Source organism: Bacillus rossius (genome assembly GCF_032445375.1).
Source record: "Bacillus rossius redtenbacheri isolate Brsri chromosome 4 unlocalized genomic scaffold, Brsri_v3 Brsri_v3_scf4_2, whole genome shotgun sequence".
Taxonomy (NCBI): Eukaryota; Metazoa; Arthropoda; class Insecta; order Phasmatodea; family Bacillidae; genus Bacillus; species Bacillus rossius.
The window spans coordinates 28,850,783-28,874,703 of NW_026962011.1; the positions used below are offsets into that span (position 1 = coordinate 28,850,783).

The 23,921-nt window shown below is 40.8% G+C and overlaps 1 protein-coding gene across 10 annotated transcripts in view; it reads right to left on the reverse strand.

Moving 5' to 3' along the window:
• LOC134542478 (uncharacterized) overlaps positions 1 to 23,921 on the reverse strand; it is a 46,016-nt gene that overhangs the window by 3,569 nt on the left and 18,526 nt on the right. For all 10 annotated transcript variants that reach the window (XM_063386796.1, XM_063386794.1, XM_063386791.1 and 7 more), the window contains 6 exons: positions 20,535 to 22,017; positions 6,956 to 7,107; positions 5,422 to 5,527; positions 3,984 to 4,166; positions 3,035 to 3,255; positions 1,462 to 1,620 (listed from right to left, as the gene is read on the reverse strand). In XM_063386796.1, the coding sequence (XP_063242866.1) occupies positions 1,462 to 1,620; positions 3,035 to 3,255; positions 3,984 to 4,166; positions 5,422 to 5,527; positions 6,956 to 7,107; positions 20,535 to 22,017 (2,304 nt within the window). The remainder of the gene's footprint in view (positions 1 to 1,461; positions 1,621 to 3,034; positions 3,256 to 3,983; positions 4,167 to 5,421; positions 5,528 to 6,955; positions 7,108 to 20,534; positions 22,018 to 23,921) is intronic.

Consider the following 23,921-nt stretch of genomic DNA (forward strand, 5'->3'; position numbering starts at 1 on the left):
GTTACCGTATACATTATCTTTTATTAATCAGATACAGTAGTAATATAATAATATTTTTGCTCCTTTTTGACTTCGTCACTTTTGGCAGTATACCGAATATATACCCACACCTCCTAGTACTAACACCCTTATTTGTTCCAGGAAAACAGAGCAATAATCAAATTGTTTTTTTTCCATAACAGAGTATGATAATCAAGATCATTAGTTTTCCAACCACGGAAGTGTGTATCTTGACTACCAATTTATTAAAACACTGCTCTCATTAAATTCTATTTCCAGAATAATTATATATCCAAATAAATTTTAAAAAGATTTAAATAAACATTTGTATTTTATTTTGAGAATAATTATCCTAAAATTTAAATATAATATAAAAAAATCATTCACTATATTTTTTAATAACGGGCTTTAGGCATAACATTTCTAAACTAAGTAAAAACCAAAAACATTACTGAGTAATAAATAATTATTTTATTAATAACATGGAAGATAAGGTTCATTCTTTTGATGTCTAGTAATTAGATACAAGAATTTTATTGAATTGTGATAAAACCAAAATAACATCAAAAAATGTCAATACACTATAAAACACCAAAATTCAAGTATACAAAACAAAGCACCAAAACGCAATTTAAGTCATAAAACTAATAAGCATTATCATTAAAAATTTAACTCTAATACAAGACAAATACTTATCTTTAAATTATTATATTAAACAAAATTTATTTATTTAGCATGATATTTGTACCAGATTTTAAATTTAAAAAGATTGGAAAAAGTTTACTTTTTTAATCTTGCAGATGTTATAAGTTACTCATTTTTACATTCAACTTTAGACAATTTTTAAACACAGAAATACTTAACAGATTTATTTTATTTGTTCGAAAAATTAGACATGCTTATTACAAACAAATATGTATTGAAAAAGTAAAAAGTGCATCGTGTGTAATTCAAAATTACATCATTATGTACCTATCTATTTTTCAGAGTAAACACTTTCAATGCAAGTTCTCAAATGGAAATTCAACAGGACACGAAACGTATTTTCTTTTAAGTACAGAAGTACAGATCAGATGTTAGTTTTTCAGAAAAGTTTTTTTTGGGAAAAAAAATTCTGCAAAGCCAGAAAATTTTCGGACGAGTTATACTTCCCACAGAAACACTCAAGTAAATTATATCAACTTTTTTTTTCATACAAGCACAAGCAAAAAAAAAAGCGAACATTTTGTCTTTCTTTACTCCCTAATGGCTTATGTGACATGAATGTTGGAAAACCGGTAAAATAAGAGATTGTGGCCGTGCAATCGCACAATAACATTGATTTTCCGTATATCTCGCAGGTAAATCGCACAAGTCCGCAAGTTATGGGTTAGAATTTCCAGATTTTATGCGCTGGAAAGTTTTGCGAGGAAAACTTTCCGACTGGCATCTCCAGCAGAGGACTCCCGCTCCAGGACTCACCTGCACCACCAGGTAGATCTTGAACTCCTCCTCCGGCGCGGATGCGGCCGTCTCCAGCGTGAACTTGTCCGTCAGCTGCTGCAAGTGGTGGCGTAGCGCCATGTACATCTCCTCCTTCAGCCAGAACGACTTCACCTGCACGCAGCTGCTGACGTGGCCCTGGCACCACACACAAACACACGCTCGCTCGCAACATCCAGGCCCGTCGCCAATCTCACACGCCGACATGTTCGCCGGCATTTCCACTGCTGTCGCTCACGGCCAGCGACATGTTCCCGCCCACGCACTCTACCTTCTACAAATACATGCAGTCGTCCATCGAAACAGCAGCCGGTGCATTTCAGGTCCTGACTGACGCTGTCATCAAGCCAAAAAAAAAAAAAAAAAAAAGGAGACAGAGTTGGTTGAGAAGAGAGATATTATTAGGATTATACTGTTTCAAGGCGATTTTGTGACAAAGCTAATGGCCCACGATTAAGCCCTCTTCATTATTTTCTCGATAATAATATGTAAAGATGATTGTGATTATATTCTAGAACAGTGGTTTTAAATCTAGAGTCAATCATTTCCTCGGCTAACAAGTTGCAGTCCTCACTGTACAATACACAAGATAAATACACCATATCCGTAACAGTTAAAAATTTTTTAATGGTAACTTGTTTTTAATTGTTAGCTTACAGTTAAATATAACGTTTTAAGCTAAAATATACTTTAAGTCTGCCAACCAAAATGTTTCAAAGTTTATAAAACACGTTTCTGAAACCAAGTCGTGATGAAAAAATTAAATGCTAAAACTGAATGAATATAAAAGCTGGCCGGATCCAAAACATAAGGAAAAATAAAGAACTGTGCAATGTTTTACCTCAGAATTTCTTCCCCCATTTCTTAAATGATCCTCAACTTTCATCATAAGTTCTGACATTTTTAAAGGCCAAGTTAAAATCATGGCTTAGTATGCCACCAGATAGGCAATGCAATAACAGCACAGTTTGCTTTCCTTTTTGAAGAACCGGTCACTATATATAATTTAATTACAATGAAATATTTAGCAATGTAATGAAAATTTTAATCATTTATACAACACAAGAATGAAAATTCCACAGAATATCAAATAATAGAAGAAGCATTTATCTCTAAAACTGTTACTGGTCATAAAATTTCACATAGAAAATTAAAAATATTGATTGAACTACTGAATGTGTAACTTTCAAAATATGGCTGCTTACATTCATATATTTCAGTACTGAAATACATTATCAATGGTGACAGTGTAGTGTTTTTAAGAAATAGATGTTGCAGATGGATAACCCCAAATAATGATTGAAAACATTATTAATGAGAACAATCTTTGTAGTTTTCTGACGATTATCAGACCTAAATTATCTTACCAATCTATATATGTTCAGTTTTAAAATTTGCATTTTGCAATATTCCAAGTTTTTTGAAGTGGATTCATGGTATTTTTTTTTTTAAATTGAAAACAAGTAAATAGCTAAAATTTGCAAAAACACCTTGCGTGATCACTCAGTAGTGAGGAACGGAGTCGAGGGAGAGCGGGAGAGCCGGTACGCACCATGGACCGGAAGTAGACGCCCCGGAAGCACAGGCAGCGCCAGATGACCTCGGCATAGGTCAGGTCTCCCTCCTGCACGGCAATGCACAGCATCGCGCGGACCGTGGAGTCGTCGACGCGCCCCACCTCCGGGACGAACCTCTTGTACAGGTCGAGCGCCAGAGCGTGCCGTTGGCCGTCCAGCAGCCCCACCAGGAGGTCGTTGAAGCCCGTCTTCATGTCTGCGGCACACACGGGTGTCGGCGACTGTGTACCCTCCGCTGCGGTGCTTCGACACACGAGGCTCGTGCCAAGCTTCCACTACGCCGACCAACGAAGCTCTTTCGAATATTCCACTCGACTTTGCCAGCAAACTTGCTATTAGTTTTCATTTGTGAAGCTTCATTTGTGAAGCTTCGTGTTTGTTGCGCAAAGCTTTAAAATATTAGAAGCCTTATGATTCAATCATGAAAATATTTTTAATTTTATTTTTGTGTTATACATGTGTTACTTGATGTAAGTTTTTGGACATACGCCATTGCTAAGAACTTTTTCTGTTGAAGAAAAACTAAAAACTAAAAAAATAAATAAATAAAAATACCCAAAAAAGACAAAAAAACACAAATTAAGCAAACAATTGCTGTTGTCAACAAGGATATAAACACCACAAAATATTTTGTGGTGTTTATATCCTTGTTAACAACAGCAATTTTTTGCTTAATTTGTGTTTTTTTGTCGTTTTGGTTTTTTATTTTTTTTTATTTTTTTATTATTTTTATTTTTTAGTTTTTCTTCAACAGAAAAAGTTCTTAGCAATGGCATATGTCCAAAAACTTACATCAAGTCATGCACTCCCATTGCACAAATCTTTCAAAGATAATATACATGTGTTGTTTGATTTAAGTTGGTAGCATAGGAAATGAGTTCAGACGTCTAAGATTCACTGAACGAGACGGAATGCCCGGCATACCAATGGGGTCCCCGCAGGACGACTGGCTGTCGTACACGGTCTGGAAGAACTTCACCGCCTCCAGCACGTCTTCCCCTATGATCCTCTGGAACAGGTACTTGCACAGCTCATTCCGGATGGACGTGTCGCCCCCCCGGTGCGCAAGCAGCCACAGCCCGGGGTCGGGATTCAGCAGTCGGAAGTCTGCCAACACCAGCGACGCTGTGTTCTCCCAGTGCATGCACACAGTCCGAGTCCACCATACTGCAATGCTCACACAATGTCATGCCAGACTATACACAACTAGGCATATCCAGTCCACAATTACACTTATTTTTTTTAATTTGTGCTAAACATTTATTTAAAAGACGCTATTGTGTTACGAACAAACTTGAGTAAGTTTACAACAGTATTAATAAATTTTTTTAAGAGATAAAATTTAAAAAAAAATCCCTTTTTGGCACAGCCTACAGGCGTAGGTAGATTTTGAAGTACCTATTCTTCTGGAAATGTTCTGGTAACTTCTATAAATCCTGGAACAATTTAAGAACTTAATGTTAATGACATCCCATATGTTTTCTAATATCAAACAATTATTGATCAAATACTCTCTCATACTCCATGCAGCAAAAATGTTTTTAACATAATGCATCCAGCACTGAATAGCTTAGAACAAATTTAATATTATGCCTACTAAGGTAATTATTAATTTTTTTGACCTTTAAACACTATTTTTTATCCCTTGCACTAATATGTAGATGTATAAAAATGCCCTGGAGGAAGGTTTAAATAATATTAGGAACATTTGAAATATATTCGAATGAATTTGTTAGTACCAAAATATTTACTTTTTTTTATTGTAACCCCTGTTTTTTACAGTAATACATAGTTCATTTCATCAAAAATTGTTTCAGTCAAAGGTTTTGGATAATGTTTAGAATTTTATAATAAATTATAACGGATTTGATAATATACATACTAAAAAAGTTATGATTGTTTTGTCTTTCAGTCTTTGTTATTTCCACCCCTTGCAGTTATGGTTGGTTGTATCAAAAATATATTTAGAACGTTTTTGGTTCTACGTTCAAACGGAAGCGATATTCGTCATATTAAGAACTTTTAAGGTGACAATGATTTTGGGATCTATGAACATGAAATAAAAAATTAAATAAAATTTTTTCCAAAGTCATATCTTGGTAACCGCTACAATATGTAGTCTTTCTTCAAAATCTAACTAATTAATAGCTAAGCCACTAGAATGTTTTGTAAAAATTTAAAGAGCAATCTAAGCCTTATGTGCATCCACATGCTGCAGTGAAGAATATTACGCTACTATTGGCATATAATGGGCATACTTATGAGTTATGAACATGATGGTGTGTATACCTGATCACTGTAGAGATCAACTAATGGCACCTATGGTAGCAGTGTTGAGGTTGGCGATTCACTTAGCACTCACCATATAATAGCTTGGCAGCCTTCACACAACAGCGATTGTTCATCAACACCTCGCAGCAACCAATTGTGCAGCGCGTGGGGGAACACACCTCCCCATCTTCTTCAACCTGCAATGTTTGTTCACCAGAATGTCTCTGAATGTTCCTTCAAAAATTGCTCAGTAAGGTTCGTAGCTCATGGGGAGTGCAGCTCCCAGAATCTCACAGCCATTGTCTGAGCTGACTAGTCTTGTGGGATCCAGCCAACTCACAGTCTACCATGAAGATGGTGACTGCAATGTCTACCGAAACATAGGAGACTATTCCTTTAATTTCCACGTAGCTGAAACTCACAAGCCTAACCAGTTTGACGTCAAAACACTTGCCTCGCACGAAGAGATCAACAGTTTGAATCCATACTCATTACAATTTTGGCAAGAGGGAAATATGACAAATATTGCATGAGCTTTTGGTTTATTCAGGGTGCTCCCATTTCCGTTCCCAAGACTTATCATTCTGCTGCTGCTGCTCCATTCCTCGCGCCTTCTCAAGTGACCCTCACACGAGTCTCGGGGCAAGGTCGCGTCATGTCAGAGAGCAGAGCGAACAACGCCGAGTGCCTCAAAGCAATACCCCTGCTGCTCAACAGCAAGTGTACCAGTGCACATGCGATACGAGATTTTCCCAGACCAGCTAATGATTATGTACTGAATCACACTATTTTGCGAAGCGAGTAATTCTTACATTCACTGCATGCTGTCAAAGCTAATAGCCTTATAATGAAAATGGAAATGTAAATTTTGGATTAAATATATGGGAGGATAATAATAGACTGCCTATTGAAGGAAAAAAAAAGTTACTTCAGTGTGGTAATAACTATTATTTCCATTTGCATTACTTACAAGAAATAATGTCATTCCTATATCTACAGGCATTCTCTATATTTGCACATTATGTGTTCCTGAAATAGTATAAATAGTAGGCTTGTGTAAAAGCAGGTAAAAGCAGAATCATACTTACAAGTTTAGTTTTCAGAACGTTGGAAATGTCAATCAAGGCCCGTAAAAATAATGGCACAAAGGTTATTTCTGTATTAATAAAGTGCATTAATTTAATAGAAAGATTGTAGCTGTTGATCATCATTGAGTTACGATGAGTCTAGACATTATGAAATCTGACTTTAAATGTAGAGGAGTGCCTGTAATTTAATTTAAGAAAAAATAATAAATAAGAAACAACAGTTACATGTGCATAGATGGCAAAACTACTAGCCATTATAAAATGGGGTACTGATTTTGGCTAGCTAAAATTATGTAATAAATTATTATTATCAGGATAAATAAATTCACTTGTAGTGCTTTAAATTCAATTTTGATTAATTTACAAAATAAATTTTCAATCAATTACACTGAATAAATGACATTACGTTTACAATTAGTTTCTGGCTATGAACCCGAATCTTTGAATTCAACATTGTTACAATGAAAAAGTAATTGCTACGACTACACAGACCGGTGCCAGGAGCCACCGGCGGGAGAACACAGCAGGGCTACCAACCGTGACACGGTGAGGGTCCACTTGGGCCTGGTACATGGCGTTGAGGATGACCAGGGCTGCCGTCCACTTGTGGCGCCCACACAGGTACAGCATGGAGGAGACTCCGATCAGGGCCAGGCACGCCCGCATCACGCAGTCTGAACACCGCGCCACTGCAAGCACGGGCGAGAGTCACCGCTCTGCACGCACGTCCGCTCTGACGCTTCCACCGGGAAGAGAGACAAGGGAATGGCGGCCCCCCCACATCTCTCTTTATCACAGACCAATGTGTGTGTGCGTAATGGCGGCCCCCCCACATCACTCTTTATCACAGACCAATGTGTGTGTGCGTGTCATATTTACTACATGATTCATTGTGCATGTGTTCTACTGTACATGCAGTATTTCTAGTTCCAATCCCCGACACTGGCGACAGAATCAGCCGGCATCAGCTCTTGGCTGATACCAAGGTATCAGCACAGGTTATCGGACATATTATGTTCACAAGGTGGAAGTTTTTATAGTTATATTTGCTATGTTTGTCATAATTTTGATAATATTTTTTTATCTTTATTGAATTATTTTAACTACATATTTAAAGGTAAATCTTAAAAATGATCAATTTAGGAGCTGTTTAACAAGTAAATTGAAAAAAAAAAATTATTCACCAAATAAGTAAGTGGTGCACCATCATCAATAAACTTGCTTTGAATTAAGAATTTAAAAAAAGATGGTCTCAAACATATTTATAAATAGTGTTTCAATTATTTATTCATATAGTATAGACAGTAATTGTAAATGTTGATTGCAGTATCAGGTACCATAGGTGATATCAGGGTATCGGCAGTGTATCGAGGGTTCGGTAATTGTATCAGAATAGAAGATATCAGAACAGCCTTAAGTATTACTTCTAATATTTGACCACTGAAACAGCAGAGAACAGAGGTCTAACTGAGAGCTGCAGTTACAAGACCTTTCTCAGTTCTACTTAAAAACCAAATAAACTGTAATGATTCACAGCACTGTCCACATCAAGTGAGGAAACTTGGAAAATGAGGTCCTGAGAAATGAAGGTCATGACCACAATATCTCTCAGCTGTGAATTGTGGGGTTGTTGGACTAGCTCTCACAACCTCCTCTCTACAAAATAATACAAAAATATTTTTTTCATTAATGATTTTGAAGTCTTTCATTGATGAGTTGAGTGTTCCTCTTTGCACTCATTGGCTGCGAAGTTTTGTTGAGATTTCACAAGGCAGCTTTTCACTTTGACGGGTATTTCAAACAACCAGAGAAAACTGGTGATCATAACAGAATATTCATGCATTTTCTTCATCTGTGAGCATGGGAGGTCTCTGTTGAATTGCTGCTTCGCCTTACTTTATTTTTCTGTATACATTTTTTGTATTGGTTTACATTTTCATAAAATTAACTAGTTTGCCAAATTTCTGGAGGCAAAACTGATAGCATTAATGAACAAATGGTTTCAAGGTAATAAGAGCTGAGGGCTAAGCCCTGCAGTTTCAGCTGTCGGTCCCCCTGCGCTACTGATTCAATGTCGCTGCTCTTCATTTCACCTTGTTGAAGCAATATGTACTCATAATTACAACTTAACTAACCAGACTAATTGTCATGCAAACACACAGCTTGGTAGCACACACCAAATTGCTTCACTAACCTCATTTTAAAAATGTTTATTCATAAAAATATACAATGAACAAAAAACCAAAAATACAATGCCATTGAACCAGAGCCTTACGGGTGTGTGCTGCAGCGTGAAGCATGACGGCAGCGGGGACCGACTCTTAGTTCCTCACGTTACAGCTTTATCATGCTTCAGTTTCCAAAGATTACAAATTTAATGACTTCTCAATACTTCCCAGCCAAGTGTTTGCTAATCAACTCACACACAGTAACTAGTTTTACCGTAGTCAGAAGTTGTTTAGTCAAGGTGCCTTAATTTAATATGTTTATGTTTCTTGTGAGGCGCCAAAAGCATTTTACTGTATCCTATTAAATGCAATATAAAATTATAATTACACACATAACAAAAATTAATCAGTGTTAAAATCATTTCTAGATAAAAGATTTAAAAGTATAATATACATAATTATTTAAGCAGTAGCTTAAACATGTGTTTACCTACATGAATATTGTTTGGATACCATTATTATTGCCAAATAACACAAAAAAACAATTGCCAAGTAATTCTTCAAGACAAAAACTGGGAATCCCAAATAAGACACAGTGACAGGATTACAAGTCAAACACAGGCTAGAGCAAGGGCAAGAAAGAAAAGAGAAAACTGAAGATATTCTGAACAGAAGAAAGAGCCATAATTTAAGAAGATCTGACCCAGCTAAGACAAGTTATATTGTAATGTGCGAGGACATAAATGAAGTAGATGTCCACCATAAACAAGAGCAGTACTGTAGGCTGCCAACTTCAATGTTCGACAACTGCAATTGTGTTCAGCGTTTCAAACAGGAGCTTGCACTGACGTCGTCCGGGCCTGCGGCCCCTTTGAGCCCGATATGACACCGCCCAACCACCGTTTCAGTTCAAACCTCCCGCTCGTGCGTGCGTGTGTGCGTGTGTGTCTAGCCCGGCAAGAGGGCGCTTAGCTGCAGTGCGCCGCACCCCTAATTTGCTAAGTTTTAATATTATTTGTAAACCCTTTTTGTTTTCATTCGTCTTTGCCCCAGTGTTGTGCAATTTACTTGTGTTTTCTGTAATTTAAATAGGTTACCTTAAATAACTATAGACGTTGCCCGGGCGGACCCGAACAGGCACGGACTTGGACGAGGATAGGAATGCTTTTATATGAATTATCATTAAATAAGTAAATAGTAACAAACTTTCCATTGTCAGTAATTTTTATATATTTTTAATGTTTATCTGTAATTTACTCAACTTTCGCCGGGGCACGGAGTCGTAGAATACAGTAACGGTAATTGTGTTGGCGCGAAGGGCGCCATGTTGCCACCTGCGAGCGATGAGCTCAGCCCAGTCGATCTTCATCACTGACCGAGAGCAGACGTGCCAGCACCCCGGGGACTTCAACCTTTGTTCTGCACTGACCAAGTAATTCTGTCTCGTTAAGTATTTCTGAATCTCTTTCGCTCGTCATCCTCGGGGCAGCTCTCGGCCAGCGGGCTGTTTAATTAATTAATTGTCTCAGTCGAGTTTTTTCATCACCGTGTAATAAGTATACTTTGCAGCATGGCCACGTGTGTGGACCATGCCTTCACCTAAACCGATTCGTGCCTCAGGCTTTTTAACCGTGTAATGTGTAACGTGTAACGGGCGTGTAGAGAGACGTGTTAGTGAAATTAAATCTGGAAAATAAATATAAAGTGAGTATTTATTTAATCACGTGGTGAGTGAGTCTAGGAGTGTGGCGTGCCCGACGCCTAGAGCGGGCCAGGTCTGGGTAGCTAGGATAGAAAGGGCTGGTAACTCGTCCCCACTTGGGCTACGTCACGCCCTGAGTGAGAGACTCCGCCGGGTCCACGTGCCCTTCCACGTGGTGGCGCCCATAGTTAACATCTCGAAATCACCGGCAATGCGCGATCAGCCCTCAAATGGCGCCCAAGAGCGTGGGGCGAGTTACATCTTCCGCGAAAACCAGACCTGTACGAGCGTGTGAGATAGGCGGTTGTTACGCGGAGCGCGCGGAACTAAAGTTCGCGCCGGAACTATTGTTCGCGCGGAGCGCATAGCGGGACTCTGGCGCGCCGGCCACGTGATCAGCCAAGCGCACGCTTCCAGGAATCCGCGCACAAACAACGGACTCCGAGCGCAGTAAGTAACACAGTGCTGATGTGTTCGTGAGGACTGTTCGTGTGCAGAGTACCACGTGCGTAGACATGTATCCGTATCCGGACGAGTGTATCGGGTGTTACTTTCCCCGCCCGAGTTGGGACTTGCATGGCAGGACCGCCGCCGGATACGAGTGTAGCTACTGTACGGAGTACCGCATACACGGCGTGACGAAATGTGGAGCTAGGTCGTGTCCCGGAGGTAGTAGCGAGGGATACCGCTGCCAGGAATGTGCCGGCCTGTGGCATCGTGGCTGTATCGGCGAACGTGAATGGACCGTACTGCGCAAGTTTTTTACCTTCACGTGCGCACGGTGCACTGCCTACCTAGCCACCCAGGCGCAGTACGAGGCAGAGACGCTGGAAAATCCTCCACGACACGCCTCGACGCTTCCCGAAACGCCGACGCCGCTCACGCCGACACCGACTCCGATCACGCCGACACCACTCACGCCGAAAAAGACGCCGCTCACGCCGACGCCAACCACGCCGAAAAAGACGCCGCTCACTCAGACGCCAACGCCGCTCACGCCGACGACGCCGATCACGCCGACGCCTCTCACGCCGAAGCCAACCACGCCGAAAACGCCGACGCAGCACGTGCCAGGGACGCCGCCCGTTGCCGGAACGTCACCGCAGCACCAAGCCGAATCCTCACGCACGACGCCGACGCCAGCACCGCGAAGGTACGTCCCGACGTCACCCGCACCGTCACGTGTTACGATACCGACGCCTACCGCCCTGACAAAGACGCCAGTCGTCCCGACGCCGACGCCTGTCGTCCCGACGCCGACGCCCGCCGTGCCGACGCTCATCAACTTGACGTCTCCCGACACAAGTCCGATCCCGCCGCCACCTGCCACACTGCGTTTCGTCGACCCGACGCCACTTATCCCGACTCCGACGCTCGCCGTCCCGACGCCGACAATTCCGCTCCCACCTCCTGTCCTGGAGCCGCCAACCTCGGCACCTCTCGTCGACCTGACGTCTCCCGACGCTGGTCCTAACGCATCATCGCCAGCAAGACCTCGTTTCGCCGACCTGACGCCACTCATCCCGACTATGATGACGCCTGACTCGCCGAAGCCAACCGAGCGACGCCCGACAACGACCGTCCCGCCGCAGTCTGCGACGCCGTCCAGCACCCGCCTCGTGTCGGAGACACCTCCCGACGCCGGAATGACCTCGCCACCGCACCGAACCGCCGTCCCGACGCCACCAAGGTCATTTCCGGCGAAACCCGCATCGTCTCCGCCACACGACTCGCCACGGACGCCACCAGATTCGACGCCGACGCTTCGTGTCACCTTGTCGCCACCACCTGACTTCGACGTCATCCGGCCGTCGTCACCGCTACCAGAGTGCGCAGTCGCAAACAGGACGCTTTGCGACACGATGTCCAGGGCCATGACGCCGAGACGCCTGAGCGCCGCCCCGCCGCCTGGATTTGCTCCTCTGTGCCCGCCTGGTTTCGAGGCACAGACGGATGAACCGGACCGAAAGAGAAGGACGCGCGCGACGCCGACGCTGACGCCGCCTACATGCCCACCTGACACGACGCCAGAATCGACCGAGGCGCCACGACGCCCGATTCCGACGCCGATCGCCGCAGTACCGGAACACCGGTCAAGTGCCCTGCCGCACGAGACGCCACCCAAATGTCGCAAGTTGGCAACATTGGGACGCCGCACCGTGAAGAGTCGCCTGAGCTCCCTACATCCGCCTGTCGCGATGCAGGTCGACGCCACGACGCCGGGACGCCCGACCGTCCCACCGCCGAACGTGACCGTCACCCGGACTTCGACACCTGTCACCCGTCTGTCACGACGGGCCGCGAAGCGCCCGCCTGTCGGCGAGGCTGAGCCGGGTCGTGCCGAGCGCCGCCCGCGCTTGCTGCCCGCCTGCCACGAGCCGCCTGACCTTGGCCGCCGCCGCCCCTGCCGGCCGGCGCCCTGGCCACCGCCACGCTATCACACGCAGCAGCCGCCGCAGCCGCAGCTGACGCAGATTTGGGGCTCGGGACAACTGGTGGGTCACCACCCACAAGGTTAGTCAGCCAGCGCCCATTCTGTCCGTGTGTATCGTCCTCCATAGTGTAAATATTGCTCAACTGTCATTTTGTAAACATTGCTCGCCGCCATCATGTAAACATTGCTCGCCCTTCCATCGTGTAAACATTGCTTGTCCGTCCGTCATGTCAACATTGCCACCTGCCCGCACAAACATAAACATCAACATTGCCACGTGGGAGTGCGCGGCGTAAACACCACAGGCAACGCCCCCCAACCATCTGTCAAACGGCGCTGTCATATCGGCCTACTTTCGGAGGGGGCAATTGACGTCGTCCGGGCCTGCGGCCCCTTTGAGCCCGATATGACACCGCCCAACCACCGTTTCAGTTCAAACCTCCCGCTCGTGCGTGCGTGTGTGCGTGTGTGTCTAGCCCGGCAAGAGGGCGCTTAGCTGCAGTGCGCCGCACCCCTAATTTGCTACGTTTTAATATTATTTGTAAACCCTTTTTGTTTTCATTCGTCTTTGCCCCAGTGTTGTGCAATTTACTTGTGTTTTCTGTAATTTAAATAGGTTACCTTAAATAACTATAGACGTTGCCCGGGCGGACCCGAACAGGCACGGACTTGGACGAGGATAGGAATGCTTTTATATGAATTATCATTAAATAAGTAAATAGTAACAAACTTTCCATTGTCAGTAATTTTTATATATTTTTAATGTTTATCTGTAATTTACTCAACTTTCGCCGGGGCACGGAGTCGTAGAATACAGTAACGGTAATTGTGTTGGCGCGAAGGGCGCCATGTTGCCACCTGCGAGCGATGAGCTCAGCCCAGTCGATCTTCATCACTGACCGAGAGCAGACGCGCCAGCACCCCGGGGACTTCAACCTTTGTTCTGCACTGACCAAGTAATTCTGTCTCGTTAAGTATTTCTGAATCTCTTTCGCTCGTCATCCTCGGGGCAGCTCTCGGCCAGCGGGCTGTTTAATTAATTAATTGTCTCAGTCGAGTTTTTTCATCACCGTGTAATAAGTATACTTTGCAGCATGGCCACGTGTGTGGACCATGCCTTCACCTAAACCGATTCGTGCCTCAGGCTTTTTAACCGTGTAATGTGTAACGTGTAACGGGCGTGTAGAGAGACGTGTTAGTGAAATTAAATCTGGAAAATAAATATAAAGTGAGTATTTATTTAATCACGTGGTGAGTGAGTCTAGGAGTGTGGCGTGCCCGACGCCTAGAGCGGGCCAGGTCTGGGTAGCTAGGATAGAAAGGGCTGGTAACTCGTCCCCACTTGGGCTACGTCACGCCCTGAGTGAGAGACTCCGCCGGGTCCACGTGCCCTTCCACGTGGTGGCGCCCATAGTTAACATCTCGAAATCACCGGCAATGCGCGATCAGCCCTCAGCACAACTAACTCAGTTTGGTACAAACAACTAACCATTGAAAACAAAAGATAAAAACAAGTAGAAAGTTAAATATTTTAATCATAATTACACATGCACACCAAAATATAAATTCTTGAAACACTAAAAATATATTATTTGTATTAAAAAAAAAAAATTTTGACAGGTTAGTGTTTGGTTGTGCTAGTGACGAGCGAGTGAGTCACTCGTTTTCACTGTTGCATTGGAACCTCAATATAAAGTACACTGCTCGATTACAAAATAATGTTTCCATGGCCATAACTTTTTTATATTTTACCCAATTTTCCAAATTCTTGATGTACCTGAAAACCACATGTGTGCTCTACGCAATGCTCTAATTTCCTTTCCTGCAAGGTGTTGGTGGTCTGTACAGCAACCCACACGGTTCAACACGGAGACGAGGTTGAAACAGCAAGCAGACATAGACTAACTCATCGCTGAATGACTGCTGTTTACAGCAACGCCAGTGTTGACGTCAGTATGATGTGGGCCAGGAAGTTGAAAGAAGCATATCCGGCAACCTCTAGCATGCTTGATCAACCCCGCTGTAGAGGACCCTGCACCGCATCAGCTGACAAGTATTCAGATCATGACAATGAAATGATTTGCGTTAACCGTAGAATCTACCAGCTTCAAACCACCACAGAACTGAAGATTTCACAAGAAAGAGTGGACTTCATCATAACCGAGGTGCTGGGGTAACTCGAGGTGTGTCCGCGTTGGGTAATGTTGATGCTGATGCAAATCCACAAAGAGCAGAGGAAGCAAGTTTGCCAGGATCTGTTGGCCCGGTACGAGCATGAGGGTGAGGCTTTTCTCCAAGGGGAAGAATCATGAGCGCATCATTTTGACTCGGAACAATCGCTGGAGTACTGCCCTAGGACACTGCCAAGTCCCCAGACGTTCCGAGCAGTCCCACCTGAGCCGCGGAACACAAGAAGGGTTGCGACGCCAGCAGTTCAAGGGGTTTCTACCGCACCTGCTGTTCAGCCCTGACCTCGCATTCCTTCCCAAGATGAACACTCTCACTCTGACGAGGTGATAGCATGCCATTCAAGTCTGGTGTCGACAACAACCACCTGAATTCTTCTCCCACGGGTTCGCCCGACTAGTTGCACATTGACGCGAGTGCTTGGAGAGTGTCAAAGAGTGAATAGTGCATTACACAAAGGATGCAAGTAGTTTAGGTACAACAAAAATTGTGAAAATCAGGTAACAAATAAAAAGGTTAATGGCAATTGAGTCATTACTTTTCAATAAAACCTTATATATACTCAAAAGTATGTTTTTTTTAGATCCCTGCAAGTTGTTTTACATTTAGTAACAGGTCAGTGTGAAGTACTTACATTATGAAGTCTCAAACTGTCTGATTTTTCAAATGCATTTTAATTAGCGGTAGGCCAATCAAATCTTTGAATACCATCATATCCTCAGTACTCAAAAGATTCAATAATCACAAAAAAAAGATTCTAAGAAAAATATTTGATAAAGTAAAATTCATAAATCCAAACACTAGCATCTGTTGAGTTGACCATTATCATACTAAGGCCACCAAGACACGCTTCTATCTGCCACCAGTTGCAATGATGCTCTGAGAATATTCCAAATATATTATATTTGAATAAAATGATTGTGAGAAAAAAAATTTGAGGAAATGTAGTAATACATTTTTTGAATGATTCACGCAATGGAGAAGACTAATTTAAAACATGATTTTGGACATATGTCATTGATAGATTACACTGTATGTCAGAAGAAAAAAAAAAATAGAATGAACAAATATGAACAAATAAACACACAGAAAAACAACCCATGGACAGATTGACTTAATTTACATTGGCATATGTCAAAAATAATCTTTTAAATGAAATTATGTAAATTAATAATTCACCACGACTAGTCTGAGGTTTAATAAATATATTTTCCCTTCATATCATTCCTGTCATAAATCCCTAAGATATTGAACATTTGATATTTAACCATACAAATAAAATTATAATTATATTTATTCTAAACAACTTAGTGAAACAAACATTTAAATGGTTGAATGGTTCAACAACATACTTGATATTTTTTTTAAATTTCTTGTAGATCATTGTTTCGAGGGGTGGATGACGTACTCAATGAGTTTTAAATTTAAGATTTTAAGATTCGGATTCAAAAATTTGGAATCCAACCTATCAGTAATTAATGAGATTTCCCTGTACACAAATTTTTTTTAAAGTTAAAACTAAAATTATATTGTGTTGTGACTTGCCAATCCTTATCAAAATACGTTTACTGTACACATATTATTTTCATTATCTAGCACCAATGATGGAATGAAAAGCACCGTGTGAAGTTGGCACAACAAAATGACATCCTTTGATGAAGCTAATCTTGAGTCACCAAGTACATATTACAAATAATTAGAAGTTTAGATAGGAACTTAAATTTGCAGAATTTAGCGCAAGTTTATTGATTAATAAAATATGTGACAATGTTGTACTTTACTGTCAAGATAAAATTTCCATACAGACTTTTAATTTATTGCAGCATGTATATGTTACAAGTATTTCAAATCATTTTATACTGCAAGGTGATTGATTTGATGAACCATCTGCATTGCTTAATAGAGATCACTTAATAGAAAATGTATTTTCTAGTTGTGACAACTTTTAATATAAGATAATTAGTACAACTTTTGAAACTTTCTTTAGATGTTTGTAACACAATCACTGCACTTCAACATTCTGAAATACAGTTTTAGAAAAATGTTTAAGACCACTCCTAAAAAACAGCTAGTGTTGTGGGTCTTAAATTATTTTCTATCATGCCATTCTGTTAATTGTCCTTAAATATAAATTTAAAAAAAAAGAATATTTTGGTATATCTGGAGTTAATGTATTTGTAATGGTTCAATAGTTACAGATTTTTAAAGATTTTATCAAATGACCTAAATTTGAGCAATTCTTTAACAAAAAATGCATAGTGGAAAAGAGAAAATACAAAGTAGAATTGAATGAAAGTCTTCGAATAAATTAAAAACAAATTATAAACTTAAAATTTGTTGCTTTATTATTTTGAAGTTAGGTCTAAAATTGTGTAATTTGGTTTTTAATTTTTAGTAACCTTAAAAGTTCCTGTTTTTATTTTCTGTCAATACCTTCTTAATATAATTGGTAAGTAGAAGATTTTGGTATCAATGGAACCAATGTAGGTCAAATGGTTAAGAAGTTACAGAGCTTTTTAAGTTTTATGAAATTACAAGAAATTCCAAAATCCTTTAATGAAAATAAAATCTAGTTTCTAAATGGGTTAAGATACAGGCATGGGTTTGTTTCACCAAAGAGAATATACCAAGAGAAAATGTATGCAAGCCTTAAAAAATTTTTAAAAAAATTTATCAAACTAAAAAAAAAAATGAAAAAGAAAAAATTGAATTTCTGTTGTAATATTAGTCACCATGATGTTGGCAACACACTTGTCCTTAGGTTGGCAACATCATGTTATTTTTTATGTGGTGTAAAGTAGGGTGTAGGCTGGCACACCTGCTTTGTCAGTTCCTGCCATTCAGTTGATGCTTTCTTCATTATTTGGAGGTTATATTTGTTTAACAGAGTTGGAGACAAAAAGTTCATTATGGGGGAAAAATCTGTGATTGGAGTGACCAAATGGCAAAATATTGGTTTACTTAAGGTAGGAAAAGCACAGAGACAAATTGCAGAGGTTTTATAAGTGTCAAAGACTTGTGTGCAACAAGCAATTAAGCGATACTATGAGTTTGGAACAGTTTTTGTCAGGCCAAGGTCAGGCTGCCCGAGGAAAACATCACCTAGACAAGACTATTCCCCCGACGTAAGGTTCCGGTTCGCAGAACTGAAACTGAACAATTTCTACCAGCTTGTGTTGCCCCAGCAGTGCAAAGTGGAGGCGATGCAATCATGATCTGGGGATGCATCACCTCAGAGGGTCCTGGAGAGTGTAAGGTGGTGAAAGGTACGATGAAAAGTATCAGATACTGTGAAGCTTTGATTCCTTCAGTGCAGAGGCTACTGGGTGAAAATTTCATTTATCAGCAAGATAATGCCCCATGCCACCGATCCATGCAAACAAAGCGATGGTTTGAAAGCAAAGACATTGAGCTGCTACCCTGGCCATCTCATAGTCCAGATTTAAACCCTATAGAGAACTTGAATACAATGGCATACCAGCTGCCAAGACAGAAACCCAATAATGGTGCAGAATTGAGAATGGCAGTGCACTCACTATGGCAGCAAGTGCCATTCGAAGAGTGTAGGAAGATAATACAATCTATGCCTGACAGACTCAAAGCATGCTGCAAGGCCAGAGGTGGTCTCACTAAGTAAAATTAACTTTGCAGTCTTACTTTTTTATTAGTGTGTCTTTGATTTTTTTTATGCTTTCTTAACATAATATAATACAAATGGATGAATAGTAAATTAAAATGTGTTTTGAGTAGTACTACACATTTTTTTCTGAAACTGTACAACCATCTTATTTAATGGCGATTATCTGAAAATGTAGCCATTGAGAATTTTTAAGTGAAATAAATATAAATTCCCAGTAGACACAAATAACAAAAAAAAATATTTCTTCAGTTGCATAAAAAAACTCGATCAGGACGCATGGCTTGGCTGGTTTCCTTGGATCACACGAGTTCTACACACTGGCATTGCCAGCATCCCTGTTCTATGGCCGTCTCTTGCTTAGATTGCAAATGAGTACCACGGTTGTCAGTTTCATGCTTTGCAGCTTAACATCAAGAGTCTTATTTTGTATGTATACCATCTTGAATTATAGCAAATTTTTATATATATATATATTTTTTAATTTTACAATTTGTTGATTTTTTTAAACCATAAATTAGTGTCTAGTGACAGTATTATTTCAGATATAGTTATAATGAAAATTAAAATTCACAGGAGCAGTCTGTCACTATTAAATAACAAGGCATTCCACAAAATTTTTCTATTAAATAATAAAAAAAAGAAAAATTGTTGACAAGTTGAAACCAAGATGGCATCTTTAATTAACATTCCACATAAGTAAAGAAATCAATATTATCAGATCATGAACTTGATGAAATAAAACAGAAAATTGTATTTCCAAAGGTTCCCATTCCAAATTCAACTCTACAAACTACGTTTCAGATAAATTAAAAAATATATGTATTTTTTCATCATATTACAAAGTTGTGCCTAAACCTTTTGTGTTCTATGACACACATCCGGCAACAGAGAGGACAATAATGGCAGAGATTGTGCAATGGATGCATATAAATGCACTCTGCAAACTAAGGATAAGACGTGCTATATGTAGTCACATGATACATCAAGCAATATAAGTTATAACTATCAGCTTGAGTTTCCTCATATCATAGGTTTACATTCTTGTTGTGCTGAGCTAATTTGTGGGAAAATAGAATGTGTCCCTATGAGACTACCATCAACTTCAAAAACAGCATGAAGTACATTAATATTACAAGCCCCACAGAAACATGAACTAGGAGAACTGAAGCAAAAATTAGCAACAGAATAATACAAGAAAGAAGCTGTATGATTTTTTTAAAAGTAACAGCTGTTTCCTATTGAGATGGGCCTGATCATTACTTAAAGTGTAACTTTTTATATTCAGAAGTGAGATGATTTTAAAAAATCAAGTATTAATCATGAAAGTGGCTCTAATAATTTCAATGCTGGAGGTTAGGGGCGACATTCTGCTGCTTGATATTCTCAGTGGGCTGTGAGGTTCGGTGCCCTAGTCTGGAATTCAGCCCCCAGGGTCCACTAAAGCTGTGACGATAGTCCGGCTGCAGCTGTGGGACTGCTTCATTAAGTAGATATCCTGAGCTAAGTGCCAAGTAACTTTAAATTTAAAAAAAAATAAAGGCCAAAGTATTTTCAATAGTATGTAAATTATTTAAACTTTAAACAACGAGTTTTATTATATATATATAAAAAACAATTATATTAAAGACAAAAACAACCATTATAGTTATAACATAAATTAAATCAATCTAGAAGGCACTATGTAGTATTTACTTCGTAACTATGACAGCAAGACTTCCAAAGGTGAACAGAGAGGATGTAAAAAATTCACACACATAATTTTCAGTGAACGGTTTTTTAATTTTATTCTCGTTTTCTTTTCTCGGCCACATTAAAATCAACAATATATTATACAAACAATTGAAAAACAAATATATTTTACATAAACTAATACAACTGAAGTATTTGACAAAAAAAAAAGTGTAATAATAAAGCTTTACAAAAAAAACAGCCTTCTGTGTGTCAGGTTTGGAAGCCGTACCCAACACGAAAATATTTCCGCCTACCTGCGGCTTCCACCAGTTTCGGGTAGTGCGTCGTCATCTTATTGACTTCGTCCTTCAGAACTTGGTACGCCTGGCGCGCAATCTCCGAGGACTGGGGTGTGGCTTTGCGCTCGTCCAGGATCCGAGCCACGGTTTGGTAGTCCCCGCGGATCAGGCAGTCATGCACCAAGTCCAGGTCGTGACGCAACTTCTGCTCCACCTGCTGCACGAACGATGGCCGTGCGGGCAAGACGGGGCCGCACGGAGTTGGCAGCAGTGGTCGCTGGGGTGGGAGCAGCCTCGGTGGTTCCAGGGGAGGCCCTTGCGACAGAGGCCTGGGCAGCAACGGCCCGGACGAGGGGCCAGGGAGCACGTCTCCGAGAAGCGGCCAGCTCCTCCTGTTCAGCTTGGGCCGGAAAGGTGTGCGGGGTTCGACCGCTGGAGCCTCGGGGTGGCGCAGAGGTGTCGAGGTTCGCACGGCGCTCTGCGCGGGAAGGACGGAAACTCTGGTCGGCGTGCTGATGACGCTCGGTTTGGCCGGGCTGCTCCTCTGTGTGTTTGAGCTGCCCGTCGAGACCCGACCCTCCGACGTGTCCGAGGCAGAGCACTGAACATCCACGGAGTTGCTTCTGCATCCGACAGACATCTGAGTTCTTTTCCTCCTCCCAGCTTCGAGAACCTTTCGCAAATCACAATTTTGACTAACATCTCTCGCGTGATTTGTCGAGAGCGAACCATTCACGTCGGAAGTGTGTGGCCGAGCAAAAGTTAGTTTACTTCCAACAGCTTCATTGTGGTTCTCAAGCACTGTAGTTCTCGAACATATAGATTTCGGAGTGGGCGTAAAGTATTCTTTATTACTTTCCAACATTTCTGCTGTCCTGTCAATCGGCAAACCAACCTGAAGATGGTTGGTTACGTGCCGCGGTATATCACCACCAAGTCCAATCGATTCAAGATCACGACAAAATGTTTGTATTAACTCCGGTTTAACTTTCACGTTTCCATCACTCTGAAGATCAAAGATTTTAAACAAATTTACAACAATTTTGCAAAATTCCACATCCAGGGGACGCCTGGAAACACAAGCGGACATATGTTTTTCCAGGACGTGAACACTACACACCACATCTGCGTAGTCACCGGTAACCATCCTCACACGCTGGTACGTTTCAAACACCACATCACGCTCCGCCACCAGCTCCAGGATGCACTGTTTCATCACGGGACCGACGCACGTCTTCCTGTCGCACAAGGCAGCCGCCATCCTGTTCGCGGCCTCCCCACAGTCCATGCCGCAGGCCTGCAGCGCGTCGAGCATCCAGCCCAGGGCCTCGTACGCTCCCTCGAACCGACGGTCCGCCGGCAGCCCTTCGCTCTCCTCGCCGACCCCGGCCAGGAACTGGCCCAACACCTCCTCGAAGGCGTGGCTGAAGCTCTTTTCATGTGCTTCCTTCAACATTTTCATTATTCCCTCTCTTTCAGATGTGTCGAACTTTGGCACCTGCAACAACAACCAGATTGACAAAATCACGCCAGTCGCACAAAAACTATTTATTCCCTTAACAGAAACTACAATGAATCATCAGAAAAAAAATATCCTACGTATTTGGTTGTCAGACGGTCATGTTTACAAGCACACTTGTTCATATTTAATAAACCATATCATAATGTACTAAATGTTATATTTTTCACACTTTCTGAAAATCCGTTACAAAAGGGGTTAAAAACAAATTTATTTTTACAGCCAAAATTCATAGCTCCTATGTAAGAAACTGGGTATGGGTAGAACAGATTCAAAATTGGCCTTTTATTACTTTAAATTTTATTCTTATTTAGGTTTCAAGTGTGTTTACATATTTGGTTTTCAGCATTCACTAAAGCAGGAGAAAATAAATTTGGTATTAATCTGAAAGCAAAAATCAATAAAAGATAACTATAAAGTTTAATTTTTTTCCTGATCTAGTAAACTAGTTACATGTTAGGTTTTGTCGAGATAAAATAAAACAGAGGTGTGAATTTTCACACACATACCTACCCAGGGATGAACGAAGAGTGCTTTGTTATAAGTTTGGTTTCTTTATGCCTTAGAATGTCACAGATTCCACTAAAACTGAAAATAAGAAATTTTATAACTGTAATCTTCATTAATAATAAGTATGCTATTGTTTTTATATTAATTGTTTACTATTATCACATAAACCTACCTATCAGATCAGAACCAGTATACGTTACCTCTATTTTTCTTAATACAACTCACTAGTCAACTTTAATCAACAAAAATTATACTACTCAAGTTCATTTTTCAGTTAAAAACTCCCACCTGACAATTTTACCATTTATTCTCTCTTTACTATGAGCATTATTCGTACACTCCCAGTGCCCAAGCTTAAACGATGACTTAGCACTGGCAGTTTCTGGCGGCCCTAAATAATTGTGAAAAGTATAACATGTAAAACTTAAATAAGTACAGAAACAAAATTTTTCATGGTTGTATCATAAAATATAATAATTAAAATAACATTTGCTATGATCTAATAAACCACAACCCAAAAATAATCAGCTAAAATATAGTATTCAAGAGCCTGCCAAATTATTACGCCATTTTAGAATTTGTCAGTATGTTATTTCTGAGTACAACAAAATCTAATACAAGGGTTTTCTGAAAAGTTTACGACCTCAACTTGAAGATGGCAGCACTCTTCAACAAAAATTGGAGAATGTGTTAATGCATGCTTTGGAGCATACCCTCTGGAAATTCAGCCATTTTGTACATGCAGTTGTTTTTTAACATTAAATTACATGAGTCAATGTGCATTTTTTTTTACATTTTTTTTATAGAACATTGAGTATGAGCTGTCGTTCAATATTTGTTTTTGAAAGGCAATACACCTACGCTAAATTAACGTACTAGGACCCTGCACCATCATTTGCCACATTAACATTTTGGGCAACTGAATTCAAATATGGCCATAGCTACTTGGGCGAAGAACTTTCAAGACACCAAAAACTGCAAAGGGGTAATCAACTCAAAAAAGGCAAAGACTGTTCATTTGGCCATGAAAGTGTTGGTGACTGTTTTCTAGGATAGTCATGGTATCTTTTGATCAATCATCTTGAAAAAGAAAAAGAAAAGAAAAAACATGCAGGAGCAGACTACACATCAAAACTTGACAAGATGAATGCAGAAATTACAGGAAAAGGTGATATTTGCAAGAACAAAACAATCAGTTTCACCAAGACAATGCACCAGCTGGCAAGGCAAAAATCTTCAAATTACGGTTTGAACCACTCACCACTCTCCTTACTCCCCAGATATAAACACAATTGACTTTTTTCCTTCCCTAGGCTAAAAATTGTGTTTTGAGGACAGAGATTATAATTGAATGAGGAGGCCATTACCTTCAT